The sequence below is a fragment of the Epinephelus fuscoguttatus genome, linkage group LG6, assembly GCF_011397635.1.
Source record: "Epinephelus fuscoguttatus linkage group LG6, E.fuscoguttatus.final_Chr_v1".
Classification (NCBI taxonomy): domain Eukaryota; kingdom Metazoa; phylum Chordata; class Actinopteri; order Perciformes; family Serranidae; genus Epinephelus; species Epinephelus fuscoguttatus.
This window is the reverse complement of record NC_064757.1, coordinates 28,977,191-29,000,651: the sequence shown is the minus strand read 5'-3', so window position 1 is coordinate 29,000,651 and position 23,461 is coordinate 28,977,191. Positions and strand designations below refer to the sequence as shown.

Sequence of the window (23,461 nt, the reverse complement as noted above, 5' to 3'; positions counted from 1 at the left end):
TGGAGCTAGAAATTTGAGTTGGAATGCAAAATAAGCGTCTTTTCTTAAAACAACGCGCGTGTTTATTGTCAACGAGGACATAAAAAACAGAAAATGATTTTTGTCCAAACAACACAGATTCTCTATTAATAGTTATACTATCAACATTACTCAAGTGGCAGAAAAAAATGGAACTTGCAATTGATGGGAATACAAGTGGCGCATTACAAAGCTGGTATGAACAAATCTGAACATACTTGAAAATAGTCATGAGTACATCATTGTCAAACACTTCTTTAACACCTTTCTTTGCCTTTAGTATGCATGGTTTCATACACACATACATATATAATGTATATGCAATTATAATATATTAAAAGCATAACAAAATGGCAACAAAACAATAAATAAAATGTTACTGTGCAATGTCTCGTTTCCAGCTGGATTATCTTCAAACTTGTAACAATCTTTAAAAAAATGAAAGGGAGGGGGAAAAAAGGTCAATTTTATTAATAACCTTTTTTTTATATTCATATTAATGTTATTATAACACATTCTCAGAGCAAAATAAGTGCCCCAGTCAACAGTCTGGAATCGGGATGATAACTGCTTTTTCAGCAGGACAGGGCAAAAAATTATTCAACAGGCTCCTCTGCAACCCCTGCCAGTTTTACACCACCTATCTCATCCTTTCTGACCTCTCCTTCACCTGCTTTGGCCTGGGCCGTTTGGCATGGGATGAGGTTGCCTGTAGACACTGATCCAAAGACTCTCTTCTCCACTTACACTTTCTCCCCCGTGCCTTCCCCTTAACCTTCCACAACATTACACCCCAGCAGATGGGATCCATTTTTATTTGGGGTCTGACACACATTTGAATACTGAACTTAGATCTGTGCCTGAGGGCAACTTCAACACAGGTGCAACTTGGTTCACTGTAAAATACTAAGGATTTCCTTGGCATTCTCTGTGTTCCAGCCCTGGCCCTGCAGAGGGCCCTCGCAGGCAAGCACATATTTGTTGAGGATCTGTGTGCCAATGTCCCGAAACTGGAGGCGATCTTCTTTGCGATCCATAGTGTCAGCGCTGCAGTCCTCGTACTTGACTGCCCAGAAGCACATTTCCCCAATGTACATCATTGTCAGCAGGTGTGTGTCTGAGAAGATGCCTGGCCAAAAACATAAGCAGGTAGTGAGCCTAATCAATTTTCTACAGGCAGACAGAGGCAGCAAAAGTTAATTGATGACATACTTACCTTCAGATAGGAAGCTTGCTGTAGCAGTGTCATGAAGCACCACCCCATCGTTGAGCTTCACAGAGTTTCTCACCTGCAGCATCCGCATTAGGTAGCGCACCCCTTCCTGAATACACTGGATTAAAATATCATCAGTCAGATGAGCAGTGGACCTAATCTTAGCATACACCAATAACAAATCTTCAATACTAAACAAAACAAAAGCACGTAAAATCAGACAAGCCCAAATTTCTGTTCACAAATGCAATCTACTGAATCCACTTAGATATTTTCACAGAGTGGTACCTTTAGGAATGTGTCCTTGTTTTTCTTAATCCACTGTTTTCGTTGATGAAGGGTGTGGCAGTACATGTACAGCAGGGCTCCACGTCTCCAATAGAGGCATTCTAGCAGCTCTAGGCCCAACACAGACTGCACCTAATTTAGATCAAAGGACATGAATTGTGCTGTTAGACAATGACACGGAAGTAAATGTGAGCAAGGGTTTTTTGCAAAACTATAAACAACATCGCCAACATAAAAGTGGAACAGACCTCTCACTGAGAATACCTAATAATCAGCAAGAAAATAAAAACACAGACCATGTACACAAAATTATCTTAAGAAACAGATATACACACTTCTTGTGCTGGTGCTAGCCTCCCCACCAAAACTTCTGGCTCAGTCAGGTCTTGCAGCAGCTGCTGGATTTTAAAAGGTGAACAGTCCTCAGGGAACTCCTGGTCCACCAGTTTATTCTCTTCATAAAATGTGATGTCTAGGATTACCTAAATGATGAAAAACAAATATATACCCACACCAAACATTGAATGCAACCTGCAAGAAAACTATGCAACATTTAAAAAATACAACAATCTGTTTAAATCATCAGAAACAATTACCCCCCCTTATTACTTAATGACTTAATTGAATTATTTACTAATATGGTAGATCAAATCAGAAGTAAAACTGACAATATACCTGCCAGGACATGGTAGCCACAGTTGCAGTCTCTTCTTTAAAACTGTCATTAAACCCCTTCTCAAAAGCAAACTTGACATCCAAATGTCATTGACTTCTCTACTTTCTTTGAGTGTTCAGTAGCAAGAGGTCGCTTGATTACTGGCAACTTGATACTGAAACCTTATTGAGTCTTTTTGGTTGCAGTTTAGACCACTGCACAACATCAAAACCAACACCAGATACTGTCTACAACGTCCTGCTGACTTCCCATATGCCATTGGTTTTAATTTCGTCAATCTAAGCAATTCTTAAGGCTTGGTACCAAGTTAGGTAACTTGTTTTGCAGCTTGGGCATACGTTTTCACTCCTTCATTCTTAAAGCCATGGTGTCAGTTTTCAAAAAGTAAACATAACCTCTATTGGTAAATGTGCTCACATGGTTCTGAACTGAAAAGCAAAACTGAGGGTCCTGTTTTATGAAAAAAAAAACAAAAAAAAAAAAAACAAAGAAAGAAAAAATATCCGGCACTTTTGGTTGATTTATTGTCAATGTCATTCATCATGCAGCATTTGCAGGATCTGCCCTTTCAAATTTGAGGAAGTTTCTCCCTGTTATATAATGAAACATGATCAGATAGCCTTGTGTTCTGGACTCTTGGACAGATGCCTCATGCGATTTGAAGATCAACTTGAGCTCAGGGAAACTGAGAAGGACATTTTTCACAGTTATCTGATGTTTCATGAGTCAACTGGTTGACTGAAAACAGAGTCAGCTTTTTAACCCTAATGCATACATTCAATTATTGCACCCCTATACAATCAATGAAGTTTAATGTAATGAAGTACCTGTGTGTAATCCTGAAGCACCTTGGAAAGGTTGCTACTTTCTCCTCCTTGCCTGTAATAGCTTTTCAACTTGTCTAGTATGGCGGACGCATTCTGTAAATAGTCATCATCTATGGAAGAACGATACGTTAACATGTTACCAACTGCAGATCTGAAGTCAAGAAAAATGGTCTCCAACGTTACACGTCATAAAACTGTTGCTGATGAATGGCGCTTTAGATTTAGACATGTTTACGCATTACAAATCAACCGATGCTAAAATGGTTAAAGTTATAACGGTGCAAAGTTAACGGCAATGTGACTATAGGATGACATAGGGTATACAACTATACAATATGAAGGGTTTGACAAGATTTGAATGCATAAGTAATATAACAAGGTACAATTCAACACAAAATAATGCCAACTTTGCTTCGACAATTACCTCTTACGCAGCATCGTGTATGATGGCCAGTTTAACGGTTGACAACATTAAGCTAACGTTAGCAAACTTACGCTAGCCCTTAACACAAACACCCAAATCTTTAAAACAACCGTCATTTCGTGAGTAAATGTAACTATAACGTTGCTAATCTTCACTTCCGCCGCCTGTTAGCTAACTGCATTGCGAGCATTATTTGTAAACATGCAACATTTCATCGGGCAGCAGCTGTTGTTACAGTTGCAAGCTAGACACCGTTAGCTAGCTTGCTAGTTGGCTAATAAACTGAACCAAGATGTTAGCCTAGCGCGCGGAGTTGCCAAGCGTGGCCCCGGGGCAGAAAATAAATAACAGCGTCTTATCGATACCTTGCTTTTCAGCTCTGAGACTGGAACACTTGATGTCTAACTCAAATATCCTTCTCTCCAACTCGAAACCTTGTCGCCTGTAGTCGTCGGCCATGACTAAAAGTATGCGTCACGTGAGCCAGGGATTACTCACGTGCTCATAGAATGTCATGACGGTTTCCAAGACAGCAGTGTGTCTGTATGCGTGCGCGCGCACGCCTGGAGTAGCTATAAAAACAACACGCACCACATAACCATTACCAGTAATACATAACTTATTGCCTCATTTAGTTTTGAAATAACGTTAACATTTAAGCACCTTGACCGTAATGAACGCAGAGTACTTTATGGCGGCGGTGAAAGGGTTATATTTAAATGAGCGTGCCGAGCCTCTCTGTATCCCCTCGTGCTAGTCCAGCCCATTGAGGAACCAGCCAATGTCATCGTGGCGCTGACTTTTTGGTGTGTGTGTGAGCTAGCACTGCATTTAGCTACGCTTTGCTACACTTCAGTCTGCATCATCAGTCGTTCAGCGGCTGGGGCTTTCACGCTGCTCCTCGACTCATATCCTCTGTGTGTGTGTGTGTGTGTGTGTGTAGCTCCAAAAACATGGCGGCCCTCAGAGCTTTGTGCACAGCGGAGAATATATTCTTCAAAAACCTCTCAGGTCCCTGCAGAACCAAATTAACCTTCGCCAAGGTTGGTATCAAACCGTTAACTTTAATTAGCTGTAGGAATATGCTGGAATGAGAGAGTTGCATATGGCTGGGCTAGACTTAAAGGTCATAATATTGTGAAGATGTTGTTCCCTTAATCCTCCAACATTTCGGAGTGGATACAGTATAGTTGTATAATTTACCAATATTCACATAGTGTTTTTGTTTTATTGAAGTTTACTTTGGATGATATGACCTCAAGCTGCAGGCAATCAGCCACTTAACCAGGCGGGGAGTCTCCATATTGTCAACACAGCTGCTAACTTTCAGTAGTGCACAATATGATTTTGCATTTGGACTTAAAACACATGATTTACATGATTTAAACCAGCAGCTTCACATGCAGCATAGTTAATACACCCAATGTCAAGGTGTGCTTGTGTGTTGTGGGTGAAATGATCATAGCTGCTTGCATAATCCACCCCTACCAGCATGGATTTACACACAAACTCATATCAGTATTTCCATCATGGTGCTTTTATGTCAGTGCCCATGGTCTGGATATTGTACAAGATAGTTTAAAAATAGTGTGGTTTCAGAAAGCTGTCTCTGTCTGGATTTAGAGCTAATGAGGACATGGGAGCACATGGCCACTCTAGCATTTCTTGTCATAGGAATTAATTAAGTTTTGATGAAGTGGCAACATGCACAAGGGGTGAAAAAATCTGAGCAGTGATCTCTATGACACGAATCAATAGTGCAATGCTGACAATGATAAAATAATTCAGTGATATATAAAGTTCATGTGAAGACAAAGACATATTGTGTGTGATGATGGACAATCACAGGAACTTCCCAATCAAGATCGTTGTCATAATTGTCCTCCGCAACCTCAACGTTACTGCCGTTGATGTGGTAACTTGAACCTTTTGACCAGTTGTAAACCATCTGGATTACAGTGTCAAGTGGCTTTTCATAAAGTGATCACGACCTGATGCTTTTGTTCTTGTAGTTCATACAGAACAGATAATAAAATGGAACGTACATGCTTCATTTCATGTTCACTTTATGTATAGATAAAGATAAATGATGATGAAGGAGGAGGTGGCGAGGAACTGCCTGGCGAAAGTACTTGATGCAAAATTATTTTTCAAATATTGATCTTAGCACCTCAGGTGGTTGATCAGTGTTGACCCAGAGGACTTCAAATTTGAGTCCCCAGCTAATGTTGGCGCTGGGACCCTTGCCTGTGGGCTGCCCTAAAGCTCTGCTCCTTTTGTTGCAGGATTTGCTCAGCAGTTTTGCTTATCTTTGCCTTTCTCAACTGAATAAACCGGATCAGCCATTTATTATACTGTCCAAACACATCAGCTGCCCTCGGGCATCTGTTAGTTTTGTTTCATCTAGCAATGTTTTACAATTTTAGCATTATACTGAATCACTGAGAGTTATGATCTGTTGCTGTTTGGAGCTCCTTAATTCAAGGGTTTTGTAAAGTTTTATGCGCCTCCTGCTCTGCTCTCTACAGGCATCCAGCTGTTACTTTTCCACCTCCAGCCAGAAAAGCTCAAAGTTCTACTCAGATCCCACAGAGGCAGTGAGAGATATCCCAAATGGTGCTACCCTTCTTGTAGGAGGTAAGATATACAGCACTTTCACCTTCAGATTATAAAAGCATTGCACGTCAGTGACCGTGCCGACCTCAGTTTTTAACCGCACAGTCACATAATAGCGAAGTGATCTCTGTGTGCCATGCTGGTTGATCACCACCCGCACACACACAGAGCACACACAAATTCCACAGCTCTTATTTATAGTCAAGTTCAGCGTGACTTTGTTAGAGATTTTCCATTGTGTCACACCTCTGTCTGAGGGAAAACACAGACAAACACAAATCTGCCTCAGTCAGTGTAATATTAAAGATATCCTATACACGCATGACTAGAATTACCTGAGGCTTGAGCCAAGGTTGACCATCTTTCATGTGTGGCCTCAAACAGCTGGAGACATCACGCTATTTACCTAATCTACTAGGTTAAAGTTCAAGCTTGAATCGGCACAGTTAGTCATGATGTTTGCACTGATTCTCTGGTTGTTTCCATTTGTTTTTGTTTATTATGCATCACTTTCTTTTTATGTGTTCCAACACAGGCTTTGGATTATGTGGCATCCCAGAGAATCTTATCAACAGTTTGCTGAAGAGCGGCGTTAAGGGTCTCACTGCAGTCAGCAACAATGCAGGGTAAGGGTGTGTGTGGAGGGGGGGGAGCAAGCGTAAGCAAACTCTAAAGCAAACTCCAAAACTCAAACCTGTTACATGAGAGTAGATGTATTGACAGAAATGAGTATGTTTGTGTGTTTACTTGTGAGCACATTTGGATTCACATTTAAATCTAGAAGTGTTTGCAGTGTTGTGTCATTTCTGTTTCTGTAGAAGGTGTGTGTTAAAACTGCATTCGTTGCATGTGTTTGATCTGACTCCGGTTGCAAATCTTTAATATTAATTATTATTAATAAGGAAGTCACCAGTGCAAGTGACAATTTGTGAAGACAAAGGTTCATAAGGTCAGTGAGGGAGAATCTCCCACAGACCCCATTGCTCTGCCCTGTGTACTTTGATTGAAGTCACGAAGGTGTCTGTTGTGGCCTCATCTCTTTACAAATTTAAAACTTATATTGGAGAGGTACATGTATTGGTGACCTTGTTGCTGTATCCTTAAACTTGCAGTGTTTACCTGGAGACATGCCCAGAAGTTAGCTTCTGATAAGTTATCCGAAATGCAGACAGGAGGAGGAAGTGTGTTACAGTGACTGCCACACCTTCAGTGGTCAGGTGATACTGTGTGTGTGTCATGTGTGTCTTTCTGCTCAGTGGGATTGGCTCCAGATATTCTTCTAGAGGTTTCCCTCCTGGCACTTGGCAGTCAGCTGCTGATCTCAGTTAACCTCTAGTATGTGTTCTGTCATTTTCGGATACCTTGATATGCAGCAGAGATATAATAATTAATTCTGCTAGACACTGGCTTCGTGGCTTAATATTTTAGGAAAAATATGATATTACTTCAAAGGAAATAATGTGATTTTTAAGGGAATACAAATTGCAAAAACAAAAGAGGGAGGCAGCATTCATTTAAAGTTAAATGCTACAAAGAAAGTTTTTTTTAATACCAGTTCAGCACCAGTGCAAGTATTATTTTCACCTATGTGACATAAGATTAAGCCAACTTGCATTCCTATGACAGACTGAAGAGCAAATCGTTTAATAGAAAGTAAAAAAAATAAATCAAAGGTCTCCGAAACCACGTTCACGTCTTAAAAGCGCGATACAACTGGCAACTGAGCTCTTCGCTATAATTTCTTCGGATAGTATTCAGCACGGTGTCGACATCTCTCTGACGAACAAGAGTCCATGTCTTGTCAGTCGTCATGTCGCAGCCTGTTTCTGTAATTGAATCTCAGCGTGCTCCTGCCACACAGTAGCTGACACATAGCGGTATCTGCACTGTTTACAGATTAACACTGAAATTTGACACTGTGAGCAAACCCTGATGTTATCGACTTAAATATGAAGCGCATTCTGCAAAAATAATCTTCCTCTGACTGCAGTTTGAAACCATACATTTTCAACACCACACATACATTGAAAGCACTTGCTTACAAAAATATTAAACCTACAAATCCATTTTTGTGTGCAGGTGCAAACTCTAATTATTGAGCTGTTTGAATTTTGTGCATTTTGTTATTTTTTTTTTTTATCAATAAAACAAGCTTAAAAACACACTGTGGTCAACTCTGAAATCAGTTACAACATGGTCTGATATTCTCATTAAGGTTAATTTCGGAGAACCTTTGTTGCATCTGTACCTATTATCATCTAAACACTTATTTGCAGTGTCAACACAACACAACTTACAGGAACAAATCTCTCTTTTATCGTTATTATTTAGCCCAGGCTAACAGTAGGGATCAGCCACTGTAATTACAGTATACAGTACCTGCAGTAAACTTAAGCCTCAGCTTTGGAAGTGGCTCGTCTGTGCTGACAACACTGCAAAATGAAGGTTTAAAACCACAGTGGTGAAACAGTGATTCTCACTGTAGTTGTGCAGTGAGAAGACAAAATGGGTTAAAAGTCTCAGACTGCACAGACTGTCTGAATACATCTCTCTGTGCCGAAAGTTTTAGCCAGAAAAAACAATGTCCTTCTATGAAGCGTGTTGTTGGCTTCACAGAAGTTGTACTTCACCAGACTTTTCTCTTGGACTTTGATTTTTGGTGAATATTGATTCCTGGAAGAGGTACTCAAAATATTTGCTTGAGCCATTGCATCCCTCTGAACAACCATTGCTCCCCTCAATGTTTTACCACTGGGGAAGATTGTGACCACTTGCAAATAGTGGCCATATTGTCTCCTTTGTGTAGCTTCTGAGCATTAAATTTCCGAGCCAGTTCCAGCACAGTACAGCTTCTTGACATGTCTATAATGAGCGGATCATGCAGTGCCCTGGAGTACATACCTTCCCTCCTCTTTCTCGTGAAAACTGGTTTGACTGAGGCTCAGAGACAGAGACAGGCAAGCATCTGGCCTACATTACGAAAAAGTGGGAAGGTGGCTGGAAAATTGACGCGGGCAAGAATGTGTTACACATGACTGCTATTGATCACTCTCGTTTCATAAACACCAAGCGGCCTGTGTAGCGTATATTACTCTTGCACAGCTGAGTTTAAATTTCCTTGCTGTGTAAGGACGACGGCTGCAAGTGGAAAGAATTAGCCTAGTTATGTAACATGTAATTTTAGAGTGAAGATTCCTTAAGCTGAAACTCCCCTTCCTCTGCTTGCTTCTTCATGGATGCCAGAACGGGTTGTTAATCTTCCTCAAGTCTCAGGGACTTTATTATGTGAAACTTGTATTATCTCAGAAATAAGGAACAATGCAGACATGATAACGGAGAGGGCGTTCTTGATTGCTCTGAGCACTTGGAGATGAACACAGTTTCTCTCAACACAGACTGATAATCTAAATCCTTGTGCAGGTATGTCATACTGCACAGAAGTAAAATGAATGTCAATATAAGAGATTATGATGGATGAAGTTTTCCCTTAATTGCCTCTCATGAATCTCTATAAACTAGTCCATACCCATTGGTAGCTTTGTCACCTTCTACCTATGCCAATCCTCAATGCCTATGTGCAGTTTCACATAGATTGACCATGTCAGTGAGTAGAAAAACATGGGACAGACAGAATGACACACTGACAGTTTTCATGATTATATACAGCATACCATACCATGACTTAGTCATACCAAAAATTTGAAAAAAAAAACCCCAAACATTGGGCCATAGTGATTGGTCACATTTTAGCCATTTTTAAGCATTTTTCTGTTGTTATAGCGCCACCCAGTTGCCAATTACAGTTAAATTTCTCCAGTCACCTTGAGGTGTCCTGTTCTACATATCTACCAAGTTTAGTAAAAATCAATGTGGCGGTTAGGCCTAGATAAAAAAAAATTAGTTCTCTAGCGCCCCTGTTTTGTTTGATGGGGTCAATAATGGAGGGGTCCCCTCAGATTATGTGTGGTCATATGCCTACAAAGTTGCGTGGTGATCAGTGAAACCCTTGAGATGTTATACACCTTTATGTGGTGAGCCACGCCCTCTGCAATATTCATTGCCTTATAGAAGCTCAGTCTTGGTAAGTTTTCCAACTTCTGCCGAGAGGGAACTTTAGATATTGGTCCCTAGATTATGTTCACAGAGTTTCATACAGATCGGTCAAACTTCCTAGGAAGAGATCAATTTTAAGTGTTTTTCAAAAAATTCAAAATGGTGGAAAATCTATACAACCGGAAGTTATGGGTTCTTGAGGCAAATTTGTTCCTCATGAGGAGAGGCATCTCTGTGCAAAGTTTCATGTCTCTACGACATACAGGGCATGAGATATGCCCATTCAAAGTTTGCAATTTCAATCGGTTGCTATAGCACCCCCCTTTGGCCAATTGATGTAATATTGCTTCATTTGCATCCTCCCATGACCCTCTACCACTGTGCCAAAGTTCACATGGATTGACCAAGTCAGTGAGGAGAAAAACGTGGAACGGAACAGACACACACACACACAGAGTTTTCATCATTATATAGTATGACAGTAAGTGGAGTGTGTTTGATATTTTTGGCACACTGGGGAGATTCCGGTATGAATAAAGGGGAGTGAATGGAGATTGTATACACTGTTTGTTGACCTATTTTTGTTAGCAGCGAGGGAAGCAAGTGTAATTTTAGTTTTGAGAGTAGCTGCCTAGTTGCAGTGTCATTTACCCATGTTGTAGTTTAGAGGGTTAAATGTGGCTTTCATTTGGATGATGATATCTTAAACTGGTTTGTGTCTCTTTGTCTCTGTTATTAAAAATACCCCAGAGTACCTAAGAAGTTCTTCTCTCTTTGAAACTCAGCAGAACAGAGGCACAGTGGGCCTTTTATGCACTGTAATCTTAGATGAGAGTGATCCAGTGCTACATAAGAGGACGTTATTGAGCTGTGACAGAGCTGCAACCCCTGCAGCTTTATTTCACTGTTTAATCAGCTGCTTCAGTAGAGGTACTCAAACTGCATAGACTCCGAACAAAAGGCCAAATTGTGCTCAGTGCTGGATGCTGCTCTGATCAGCGAGCATTTAGTTTGAAAAGCTGCATATTGATTCTATATTGTGTATCCCTGGTAGGAGAGTCCACTCACTCGATGTTAACAAGGTTTCTGTCCTCAAATGCACACCAGTTCCAAACACAAGATCATAAACAAGTAGGCAGAACTGGCAAAAGCCTTTCACACAGATGACCTATGATGTGTTGTAACACTTGTGGTGTGTCTGACACAGTCATCTGTTTTAGTATTCTGAGTGCAGATGGCCTAGATATGTTGTTAGCAGACCTGGGATCAGAGTTTAGGACAAAGCAATTGTTCCTGATTCTCTCTGGGAACAGAGAGCCTGCTTTTTGCAAAGGTCTTAGTCTTGCCTCTGATTAGTATGAGCAGTGACGAAAGGAGACTATTTTATGGATACATGTTTTTAGAGTAAACATTTTTAAGATTTTGATTATGTTGGTCATTTGATTTGACTTGATTTGACTGCTGCATTGCCTGCAGTCAAACAGGGTGTGAATATAAGATAAGATGTTTGATTGTATTTATCCTTTTTCTCTATCTATTATCAAAAGACAATGCCCTGTTTAAAACGTCCTTTATAAAGTTTTATGAAGACAATTCCTTTATAGGTCAATGACTGGCCACATAAAATCAGTCCTCTCATACCTGCAGGCCAATTTCATGAAGATTTCAATAACCTTAGTAACACAGTAACTCTCTTTGGTCACAGAGAGTTAGACGAGTACTCACAGTACTGTGTTTAAGAATAAGTTTTATATTGCTCTTAAATAATGATGGTTTGTCCAGGTTTCATGGTCTAAATGTGTGACATCCTACATGGAACAGGTGTAACCCAGACTTGAGACCAACATGAGTGTTTCTTAAAAGAGCAGTCACCCCTCTGATGACAGCTTGTAGTGATTGAAAAATAATAATAATTCTGTGTACTCTTCCCAGATACTAAACAAAGATGTCTCAGTGGCTGCTCCAGGCCCCACAGATGTCTTTGGTCTCATGATCTGTCATTATGGCTGCGGATAGGCTGCGCCCATCTTTAACATCCCAAAAATGATCCTTATCACTTGGTTTGGCCCAGTTACAACCTTGAATAACCCCTCTGGAGATTTATGGCAATGTGAGCTGTGTTTTAAACTGCAGAAAGCCAGGATTTACCCAGCCAAAGAGTAGGGACAAATGAGTGAAGGGAAATGCATTGATTAACAGTGAATGTAATTAGGATTTTTTTTTTAGCACAGATGAACAAAAAATATTCTAGTGTAAAAGTCAGAATAAATCTCTAGAAATTACCTAAATTAATCACATATATGAAACACAAAATAATTGATTGCATACCTGTTTGTACCCTCTAAAACATGATGTGTAGGATTAAGAGCAGTGGTTTGCAACAGGTGGTTTGCGATCCAGAAGTGGGTCGTGGATCCATTTTGAATGGGCCCCAAATGACTTGTGAATGTGTCAAATTTGTAAAAACTCAGTGCTTTAGAGGGATATATTGGCAGACATTGTATATAATATTCATAAGCATGTTTTCATTAGTTTTTAATCTCCAGAAAGAAGAATTGTAGCTTTTTTTGTTACTTAAGAATGAGCCGTTTATATCTACATATGTAGCGGGTTTTCTATCATGGAGTCCGCCATGTTGTTCTCCAGTAGTCCAGGACGAACAAGCCAAACACTGGCTGTAGATGGGGCCAGTCACATTTTTGCGTCGGCCACGGTTGTTCTCTCCTACACGCTTGGCAAACTGGGGGAATTTCAGTTCTGCAATCTCACCACTAGATGCCACTAAATCCTACACACAAGACCTTTTAGACAGTTTGTGTTGGAGGCACCTTTAGCATCCTTTAGTAGATATATCAGCTTTGCACATCTTAACACTACAGTTTTCCCCTCATTCTTCCTTGTAAAACTGCTGAGGCTTTCACAAGTTGCATGGAAATTATGCGTGAAGAGAGGAATCTACTCAATATAGACTCAGATGTTGAACTACTTTATTAAACTTTTGGAATCTGTGTGTAACCAAGGCTGCTGAATGTTCTTCTTTTTTCATTTTCTTTAAAACTTTTAATCTGTGAAGCATGTGTTTCTGAGTAAATATTAAGTCAAGTAGAAAGCCACACAATATCAGTTTCATGATATTATGTGTATGTTTTCTGCAGAGTGGATAACTTTGGCCTGGGCCTGCTGCTCAAGACCAAGCAGATCAAGAGGATGATCTCTTCATACGTCGGGGAGAATGCGGAGTTTGAGAGACAGTATCTGTCCGGGGAGTTGGAAGTGGAACTGACGCCACAGGTTGGTCAGAAAATGCATGGAAAGGCTTATACATACCTTTTCCCACAAGGAAAAAATGATGCAGCATATAAAACATACATCCACTCAGTCAAGAAGTCTTGATTTCATGTTAAATTCCAAGGTCTAATCGACCAGAGAGACAACAAAGGCATGCAGTGGACATTTATATGTTGTAATCATCTTGTAATGTGACGCCCTCTCCCTACAGGGAACTCTAGCAGAGAGGATCAGGGCTGGTGGTGCTGGGGTCCCAGCCTTCTTCACAGCCACTGGCTACGGCACACTGATCCAAGAGGGAGGCTCTCCTATTAAGTACAACAAAGATGGCAGCATTGCAATTGCCAGTGAGAAGAGAGAGGTGAGAGTGCTGTGGTTGTGCTCTCAAGTCCGTCATTAAGTCAAACTTTCTTTTGCTTGAGATGACTGCAGATGGCCCCTTTCCCTGAGAGTTTCTTTATTGGGTTAAAAGCTGTGGTCAAACTTGGATGCGGTGTATATAAAAGTGGTCTTGAACCCGCCTCATAATGACCTTACCATTATTTGCTGTACTAGGAATTCACAGTGTGTGGTAGTTCTCTCCAGAAGTGAAAGCAAAGTTCTCCACAGGGGAAGCTGCATAAAGGCAGGGGCTGAACAAATCATCAGTATTTGCTTTACATTATAGAAACCCACTTAAAGAAATACTTCACCCTCTAAATAATCATTTGGATCTCAGTTACTCACCTCATGTTGTGCTGAATTCATGAAGAAAACTTTCTTTTTCTTGCATGTCTCTACAATGAATGAAGAATCCAAAAAAGCAAATATTCCTCTTGAACGTAAAGGGGGTCTGCGTTTAATAACAGCAAAACTATGTCAAAACATCCGTTCAGAAAAGTCACACAACTAGTGCCTTATTTATCCAGCTGTATGAATACTTCTTCCCAAACACTAAAACTGTAGTATTTAAAACACCTCTGCATTAACAGCACTGGCGCACTACTTGTCCGTGCGTGATACTGTTAAAAGAGAAGTGTTACAAATATTTCAGTTTCAGCTAAAATGCATGTTTTTAGGGAAATACTGAGCATACGACTGGATAAATGAGACTTGGATTATACTGCATGTGTTGAGCAAGAGTTTTTACACAATGTTTTGATATAGTTTTGCTGTTATAATTTCATCAAGAATGTTCACCTTTTTTGGATTCTCCGTTCACTGTGGAGGTATGTGCGAAAAACAAAGTTCTCTCTCTGAATTTTACGTTAACACAGGGTCAGTAACTAAGATACAGATGATAATATATTCCCCTCAGAAGACCTGGCTACTGCAAGAAGTAGGGATGCACCGAATATTGCAAAAAAACACACATTCGGTATTCGGTAGAATAAGTTAAAAGCAAGGCCGAATAATAGCGGCGTGTTTTGATAATGTAAATAAATAGCGTGCCTGTGACGGGCTGAGTAAAATGTCGGCAGTGTGGCGATCCGCCCGTCACGGCACTCGCACTTGCGACTAAAGACCTCAGAACGAGCAAGTTTTGAGCGAGCAAAATAGGCTTAAATCATTCAGCACGCTGTGCGAGCAGCCTACAGATTTCAACCAACAGCAGAAACAAAAGGCGAATCCCATCGGTTGTGGGTTGAACGGGGGTCACAGACACAGACAGTAATGTATTCCTGTCAAATACGGCGGCCATTGGCTTACCGGCGACGGGAAGTCGGCTCCAATATTATCCTCTTCTTGGCGTCATGACTGCCCAAAAGTACCTGAACAGCTGAGCCAGCCGAACACAGACCGTACGTGACGTGTCAGAGGAGAAACGAGCCGTTCACGGCCCACAAACCTCACCGCACTTTAGGGACTGTTCTTTACGTATGAAGGGACTTGTCAGGGGAGGAGGGTGGGTGGTTGATTCTTATTTTATTTATTTATTTTATTTTGGTCCCCCCTATGTTCATCACTGATTGATGCTGTTTTTGAAGTATGAATAAGTCAAAGTAATTTATTCCATTGAAATATCATTGGTGTATTATAGAAAAGTGATTTATCTTTTTATAAATGACAAAAGGCACATCGGCCTCATTTTTGCTGTGGTATCGTGATATTACTCAGAACCATGATATTTTCATTAGTATCGTACCGTGGGATCCAATTTTGGTACCCTGACAACACTAATCTGGAGGGGGTTCATCTGCAAAAACTAATGAAAAACTAAACAGCCGTATTCGGTATTTGGCCAAGCGTTTAATGTTATTCGGCTTCAGCTTCGGCCACAAATTTTCATTTCGGTGCATCCCTAGCAAGAAGTTCATGTGCAAAATGTGAGTGTTTCAGTTTGGAGCACAGCGCAAAAGTCATGTCTAGGGAAAGCCTGCATTGTTTTATTTATTTATTTAAAGACTGTTTTGGGCTTTTTGCCTTTGTTACAGGACAGCTCAGAAATAACAGTTAAGGGAGCAGAGAAAGGGGGATGACACACAGCAAAGGGCCACAGGTTGGAATTGAATCCAGGTCACTGCAAGGACTCGGCCTACCTGGCCCGCTCACTCTGCCAAGTGAGCTAAAGGTTGCCTCGAAAACCTGCGTTGTTTGAACCTTTGCCAACTTGTGTGTTTTGATTCTAGTATTGTAGCAGGCCCAAGGATACTGCATTCAAATAAAGAGAGAGACATCTGCAGTTGTTCATGTGTGCAAAAAAACGCTTATCACAGATGGCGTAATGCGTTGCTGAAAATGTCCCATCGCGCTATTGATTTTCTCGTGTAAGAATAATTTGCAGTAATGACTAATGTGTATCTGGACTCAACTAACCGGGCAAAGTCTGAAAATGCTGTGAAACAGATCACCATGTTCATCCTCAACTGCATCCAGCGCCGCTCACTCTTTGAACTGTGTTGTCATTGTATAGGTGAGGGAGTTCAATGGCAGGCACTACGTCATGGAAAAGGCCATCACCGGAGACTTTGCATTGGTCAAAGCGTGGAAAGCTGACAGAGCTGGAAACATTATTTTCAGGTAAATTATGAAATGTAATAAAAACAGTTTAGCCCCGTTTCCACCTTTCGGTATGGTACCTTTGGAACCAGAAGTAACCCTTCAGACATGGTACCTAGACCCTAGTATTTCCACCGTAAACAGTGGGGTTAAGTGTTGCACAGTGTTTTGGATCATGTTGCACCAAATAGTAATATCTATTGGTCACACATTAGTAGCACAGACCTGTTGTGTTATGGCGATACTAGTATTTATCTAGTAATGAAAAAATGTGATTCAGGTTCTTCCTGCCTCATGGCACACTAGACTAGTCTTAATCACTCGGGGTTTCTTCTGTTTGTTTACATTAGTTTATACGTCTTGACTTATTTAGACAGCACACTAATTTGAGGATAGGGTCAGGATCATGACTGGTGATTACAGATTTAGTTCCAGTTCAATCACCAATTAGACCTGTTGATGGATGCCCTCATTAGCTATAACACAATCTAAGCAAGTGTTGACCCTCCATCTAGCATCAAGGTAATTTGCACCAACCTGGTGAATGTGAATGATGGAAATTAGTAGTTGTAGGACAGTCTTTCTCCACAAGAGGGCAGCGTCGTCCAGTAGACCAACAAGCTATACTCAGTAATAGATATTGGATGTTACACAGACATTTCTGGAGTTTACTTGCATATCCCTGATTTTGGAAGAAATATTATTTCATATTTGTTTTCATATCACTCCTCTCTGTCAGGAAAACAGCCAGGAACTTCAACCAGCCCATGTGCAAGGCAGCCAAGACCACCATAGTCGAGGTATGCATTTCCAAGAACACAACAATTTGCTTGTAAATCTGGTGTCCGCTTGGAACACGTCTGCTGACACATATCCATCAGTGAGGTCGCCGTCTCTGAACCTCGACTTTAGCTTTCCTTTTAAAGGTTTTCATGCATTTTGTAGACTTTCATTTTCAAGGAATTTAGTCATTCTGGGCCCCCCAAAGCTGAAAAGGTCCTCGAGTAAATAATGTACAAATAACAAGTGTGAAACACATCTACATATACTCCACATATCATGGTATAAAAGTCCTAAATTAGACTCCAGCGCCTCCTGGAGCATGAATGTGTGATTTTGTCTTTGAACTGACTACAATCGCCACACCACCTACATCTACAAATAACCTTAATTATGTTTAACCATAGACTATGAAATAGGCTAAATAAAACTGCCATTTGACATTTAAATAGCAATAGAGCAGCAGAACACAGCCATCATCAAATAGATGCGGTCTAACCACCCTCAAAGGACGTGGCAGAGAAAAAAGCTATTCGTTTCTTTTATACTCAAGGTCGGAAGCAGAAATGTGAGATGGGCATCTCGCAGGTGGAAGGCCAGGTGTTTGATGCTTGTGGACTAAAAAGGTCACCTTGAACTGAGGATAGTTCATTCATCTGAATATAGCCGCCAGACCTCAAATGGTATTAATAGACTTGAAGTTTAAAGATCTCAGCCTCAATCTGTGCAGCCAAAAATGAATTGAGAACGTCCCGCTATCTGATACATGTAGTGTCATTCTATCTGTCTGGTTGCCCACCTGTCTGGCATCGGATTGTCTAGAAATGTGATCACTCTTCTCTCTCTCTCTCTCTCTCTCTCTCTGTGTATACAGTGTGTGTGCGTCTCCTTCTCCACCCCTCCAACACACAAACAGCTTCACACCTCCCATATAGGCACCATTTGATTCAGAGAGCAGCGGGGAGAGAAAAACTGCATGTGTCCGTGAAAAACCATAAAATGCCGGAGCTTTTGTGAAAATAAATCGGTGGAGAAGGATCTCTCGTAAATCTAACCGGGCTCCACAAAGCACATTTTCAATTATTCCACGGTCGCTGGACCTGAGATTTAGTCTTCTGTTGATTAGAAATGTCTGGGAACAAATAGGGGGAGTAAATTTTCTCACTTTAGAGCCATTGTGAAGGCTGTAGTCGATCGATCGCTTAAAATTTGTTTATAGTGGTAAATGGCAGAGTTATTTAATGAGTTTAAGATGGTATTCTGCGCTGTTTTGCGTGTGTGGTGACAACACCCATGATGCCAGTGATGGATATCAGTAAATTATGCAGTGATATATGCTGTATAGCTGTATGGTATAACAGAAACTGTCCAGTTCCCTTCTAAAGGCATCATGAGACTCGTCGCTCTGACAGCAGTGACGCCACCAAGAAATGTGCCTGTGTGACGTCCGCTGGAGTTGTGATGTAGACTGTAGTGACATGAATGATAATGCAGCTTTGCTTAGAGGGCTGCTTTATGAGATGCAAGCATAATTGGTTGGATTTAGTATTGAACGCCTGCTGCCACCTTTGTGCACCCAGAATCATCTGCTCAGGGTATTTCTGGTGAGTGGAGAGGATGAAACAATTGTTTAATGGGTTTACAGACCCAAGCTGCATTTGGACTGAGCAACAGAAGTGGGTTTTTTTTTCCCCTCTTCCAATTCCCAGGTGCATTTCTAAGATTGTTTTTGTGGCATTTCTACTTGCATACAGTGGAGAGTGGCAGGAATGATAGGGAGGAGAGAGAGGGGGAATGACATGACAAGTTGAAAGCAAGATTTAGATCCCGCAGTATCACAAGCTTCCAGGATGCACCTGACTTATTTCAGTTAACTAGGACTGAGGAAAGTTAGAAACACAAACAGCCTCTGCAGACTCTTTTGTATTCTGAAATAATTGCTTTATTTTTCAAGCAAGGACACAGCATATTCAGCCTTATAACGGAGGTGTGGAGCCAAAAGAAATGTTAGTATAAATTGCCTGTTCATGAAAAGAATTAATGCCTGAATCACTTACCCAAAACACATTGCAGACCCTGACACAGATCATCTTATTTTGGAGAAGGAAAGCTCCGAATTTGCATCTAAAGTAAAATGAATCCATTTTGGATGTAATTTAATGTTCCTTGCTGGCACTAAAACCAGACTGTTTTAGCCTAGTGTTGGAAGATTTTGCATTTCATTCCTTTTTCACGTCACAATGTTCCAATAACAAGTAGACCTTTCAGACAGATGTCAAACCACAAATCAACTAAATGCTTCTATCTGTCGGGGCATTCATTGTAAACTGTGCTGCAATCTGACAAATGACATCAAGCAGGATTTTTCAAATGTTAAATCAGACTTCAGCACATTTAAAAACTGAGTGTATTTACATGGCATTTACAAGGCTTATCCCGGTTATGATATTTGGGATACGGCATTTACATGTGCAGAGAGAAATCCATCCATCCATTTTCATCCGCTTATCCGGGTCCAGGTCGCAGGGGCAGCAGACCAAGCAAAGCACCCCAGACGTCCCTCACCCCAACAACACTTTCCAGCTCCTCCTGGGGGGGATCCCAACACGCACTTCATACTGAGCTAACGTTATTTGTGACAGCAGCTACTCTGCTCTCGTAACCCTGTCCTCCACACTGGAGTCAGCCTGTCACTGTCACTATTGCTACCACTGTGTAGGACAGGGGTGCAGTGGATGAAGATACGCAGCCTTTTTTTTTTGTTACCAAAAGTAAACCTGGTTTCGTCGTCACTCCAGAAGTGAGATGCCTCCGTTGCTGCCGCCATTGTTTGTGTTTCTGTTACACCACTTGGCTAAGGTCTCACCAGCGCAGATAGTCAGTGGCTCTCGATAACCGTGATAACACGCTACAGGCAATAGTATCCCGGTTTCTTTTGGAGTGCTCCAGGGAGCATTTTCGGGTCTCTCACTAATGTGTTACAGTTTTATCTGGTATGATGTTTACCTGCTCAAACATGTCAACAAGTTACGCCACAAACCCACTTATACATGGGTTATGCATGTGAGTGTAAACGCACTCACTGTCTTCTTCACATTCTGTGGTTATTAATGTTACCTGCTTTTTGAAAATATAACGTCAAAAAACGGAAACAGGATTTCTGATAAACTTCCAATTCCTAGTACAAAATAATAAACATGTATCCGAATGTAAAATACATACAAGAAAACACCACATTCAAAATGAAATGAAATTCATTAGGCATCTTAAAGTAGTTGATATCCCATTATATCTGACTGAACACTCTTATCGTACCATCAGGTGATTTGTCAGATTGTATCCGCCATGTTTTTTATGGTGCCTCTTTTATGGCAGTGCGGGTAACATGAACATTATCTATGACAAGACTCCTTATTGGTGACAATAAAATGATAGGCTTGTATTGCACTACCCATTAAGATCCTTTTATCTCTGATACCGGAGCAATTACCATCCCTCTGAAAATAAATTTATCTTTAGGATACAGCCTGTGCTCGGTCATAAATCTGGTGATACGCTGTCAATATTGACCCTGCTGTCTTGGTGCACTGCTTAAGACGGGGAGAGGAACCAACAGACAGAGTCAGGTGTTTTTGAAGCTATTCATCGAACTCGCTGCTCAGCATGCCAGCTCAGGCCACTGTGCGGCGAGCTCTCTGACAATCGTGTCACACAGTAAGCGTCTCGTCTGCTCGACCAGATTTCTCTCTCTGTGGCTTACACGCAGCCAGCTAAGATCAAGCTGTTCAGGGGCTGAGCAATTAATTGTTATCAAAGGGCAAAAAAATGTCAGGACATTGTGGCAGGAGACTGACCAGGGCCTGGGAAAATTGGGTAGAATAACATGCACTTGTCAGTTTCAAACAAAGAGCAGCAACTTAGATGGCCACAACAGCTAGGTGGATTTTATAAAGTTCAGTCAATGAAGCCCTCAGATCTCCTTATCACTGTGATATCTGGTCATGGATTATCACCACATTGAAGTGTGTCAAAATGAGTTACATAAACACTGATGAGTTTCCCCTTGACACATGGCAGGAGCTGGTGCCCATTAGCCTCTTGAATCAAATTTTGTTTAGCCAACCCCCTCCTCTCTGATGGTTGTTTGTACTGCAGGTGCTTGAACTCATAACTTGCAGAGTGAGTGACAGTTTCCAGTCAAAGTATTTCAGTAAATCTGCAAGTTCCTCACTCACACTGAGTGTGTGCAGCAGTATTGTAACTATTTGACATACATGCTTAATATTGGGGATGTAGTTCCAATACCAATAAGATACCTTGGATATGGATATCAGCTGATACTGAGTACTGATCTGATAGCAGTGTTTAATTAATAAGCTGTATGCATCACTGTGTGGAGTGGAGGTGACTGTGTTTAAGGCAACATCAGGATTGACATAAACATTGCTTTCTCTAACTTTGTAAAACACAATGTAAGTAGAATAGGTAGAAAAAGATTTCTGTGCAGTGTTTCACTTCATTGTTGAGCTTTTGGTCTATTCGACCTTCATCAGAGCATACAAAGTGTAAAACAAAATGTAATAAATATAATACATACAGTATAATACATACTGGTAGATATAATTTACTTAATTATTTATTATTAAAATAATAAATTGTGCACCAGCAACTTGGTCAAAAATCTTCAGAATTAACGGGAAGTGCACTTTAAGTGTAAACCTTTTTAAATGCAGCAACAGGTTGCTCAAAATGTGTACAGGAATTGAAAATATAAAATAATGCAACTGCATAAAATGTGAACAGAAAAACGTGTGTCCAGCATTTTTCTTTGACAGAAAAGTGGGGGCAGGGCGCTGAGGCGCAATTCATCCCGGCGCTTCATAATTTATTTATTTATTTATAAAGAGCTCCTTAGGCATTTTTTTTTTTAATGACGCACTAAATGTGTGTTTTGTTTCTACAGCTTACATAACGCTATGACAGGGGGTTAACTACACAGTTAACAAGCTTACAACACGCATAAACGTGATAAAAGCACAACACTCACCAGCAACATTCAGTGTCCAGCTGATCTGCCCTCACAAATAGGCTTTTCTGTCTTTGCTGTGATAGTTTGTGAAAGTTGTATATAGCTTTGCAAAGTCAGTAGCTAAACTAGCGGCAGTGGCAACACCAGAGCCCCTTTGAGAAGTTTAGAGATTTTCAACTTCAAGCGCTTTGGAGCGGCTACACAAAAAGCTGAAGCACTCTGGAAAAAGACAGGCGCTACACTTTTTCTCTAGGTGGCTGCATACAGCCTCAAACGCTCTCTCCTCATTGGGAACAAATGAAAACAGAAGGACTCCGAAAAAAATGCTATGTGGACACACCTACCGATGTGATCTACTGGCACGCTGCTGTGCTGACGAATGATGTATTACACACACATGTAATCAGACATAAACATAATTGAATTAAATACATGGGCCACATCATTACCAATGCCCAGTTCAGTTATCTGATGTCAGTACTAGTGCACCCCAGCTTTATATATCCATTTTAATTTGAATTCTGAGCAGCTACTCCTTCTCATGCTGTGTTCACACTATGAGTGACCAGCTACATTACCTATCACCAAGTTGCCAGTAAAATGTTGCTTCAACACCCCATAATGTAGTTAACTCGTCACAGGCTTGTATGTGTCTGCTACTTTTACACAAAGCACCTGTGATTTGATCCAAAAAATATCTGTTTTTGATCAATATCTGAGCCCTGTTTTAATATCATATTTCACAGCCCCATTGCATCCCTGTGTGCACTGCAATGTACATAAAGCTAGCAAGGCATTAGCTAACTAAGCTAAATAACACAGTGCCACAGCTAGAAACAAAAACATATGATCAGTTAATGCTTCACCATGTCATTGGAGCGACAAGTGTCTGGCATCAGCCTGTTGCTGTGTTGCTTGTAGTGTAAACACAGCATAAGGCTTAGGGAATTTAGAAAAATGTAATGCACTAAAGCCTCATCAGACATGTTTATATGCAACCTAGTGACTCCTCTTCTGTAGGCCATTAATGGCAAATTCTGGGGAAAAAGATGCATTTTAATAGACATTACATCATGCTAAGCCCTTCTTATACAAGAGCCATTAATAACAGATTAAACTTTGACGGTACCCTTCACTACGGCCTCATCCCCTCAGGTCAAGGGCCACTGGCGCAACATAGTAGTCTCCGTCCAAATCCTGAAACATGAGTCTACTATTTTTGCACTGAATCTAAACTCCAAGAGGCAGGAAGGGTGTCGAGATAACACAA

At 40.8% G+C, this 23,461-nt stretch overlaps 2 protein-coding genes across 2 annotated transcripts in view; one reads left to right on the top strand and one right to left on the bottom strand.

Moving 5' to 3' along the window:
- Nucleotides 1–31: 31 nt before the first annotated feature.
- On the bottom strand, nucleotides 32–3,959 carry rimoc1 (rab7a interacting mon1-ccz1 complex subunit 1). Its single transcript, XM_049578342.1, has 6 exons — nucleotides 3,812–3,959; nucleotides 3,023–3,132; nucleotides 1,855–2,001; nucleotides 1,520–1,651; nucleotides 1,235–1,349; nucleotides 32–1,147 (listed from the first exon to the last, which is right to left on the bottom strand). The coding sequence occupies exons 1-6, from the start codon at nucleotides 3,903–3,905 to the stop codon at nucleotides 912–914; spliced, it is 834 nt and encodes a 277-aa protein (XP_049434299.1). The 5' UTR covers nucleotides 3,906–3,959; the 3' UTR covers nucleotides 32–911.
- Nucleotides 3,960–4,229: 270 nt separating this feature from the next.
- Nucleotides 4,230–23,461, top strand: part of oxct1a (3-oxoacid CoA transferase 1a) — a 60,447-nt gene continuing 41,215 nt past the window's right edge. Inside the window, exons 1-7 of the mRNA XM_049578329.1 lie at nucleotides 4,230–4,489; nucleotides 5,975–6,083; nucleotides 6,598–6,688; nucleotides 13,271–13,406; nucleotides 13,615–13,764; nucleotides 16,297–16,403; nucleotides 17,122–17,182. Of these exons, the coding sequence (XP_049434286.1) occupies nucleotides 4,400–4,489; nucleotides 5,975–6,083; nucleotides 6,598–6,688; nucleotides 13,271–13,406; nucleotides 13,615–13,764; nucleotides 16,297–16,403; nucleotides 17,122–17,182 (744 nt within the window). The 5' untranslated portion in view covers nucleotides 4,230–4,399. The remainder of the gene's footprint in view (nucleotides 4,490–5,974; nucleotides 6,084–6,597; nucleotides 6,689–13,270; nucleotides 13,407–13,614; nucleotides 13,765–16,296; nucleotides 16,404–17,121; nucleotides 17,183–23,461) is intronic.

Coding starts and splice junctions, on each gene's coding strand:
- rimoc1 (XM_049578342.1), bottom strand. CDS start 3,905: ATGGCCGACGACTACAGGCGACAAGGTTTCGAGTTGGAGAGAAGGATA. Junction 2,002..3,022: donor TGCTTCAGGATTACACACAG/GTACTTCATTAC, acceptor TTCATCATTTAG/GTAATCCTAGACATCACATT. Junction 1,148..1,234: donor AGCAAGCTTCCTATCTGAAG/GTAAGTATGTCA, acceptor GTTTTTGGCCAG/GCATCTTCTCAGACACACAC.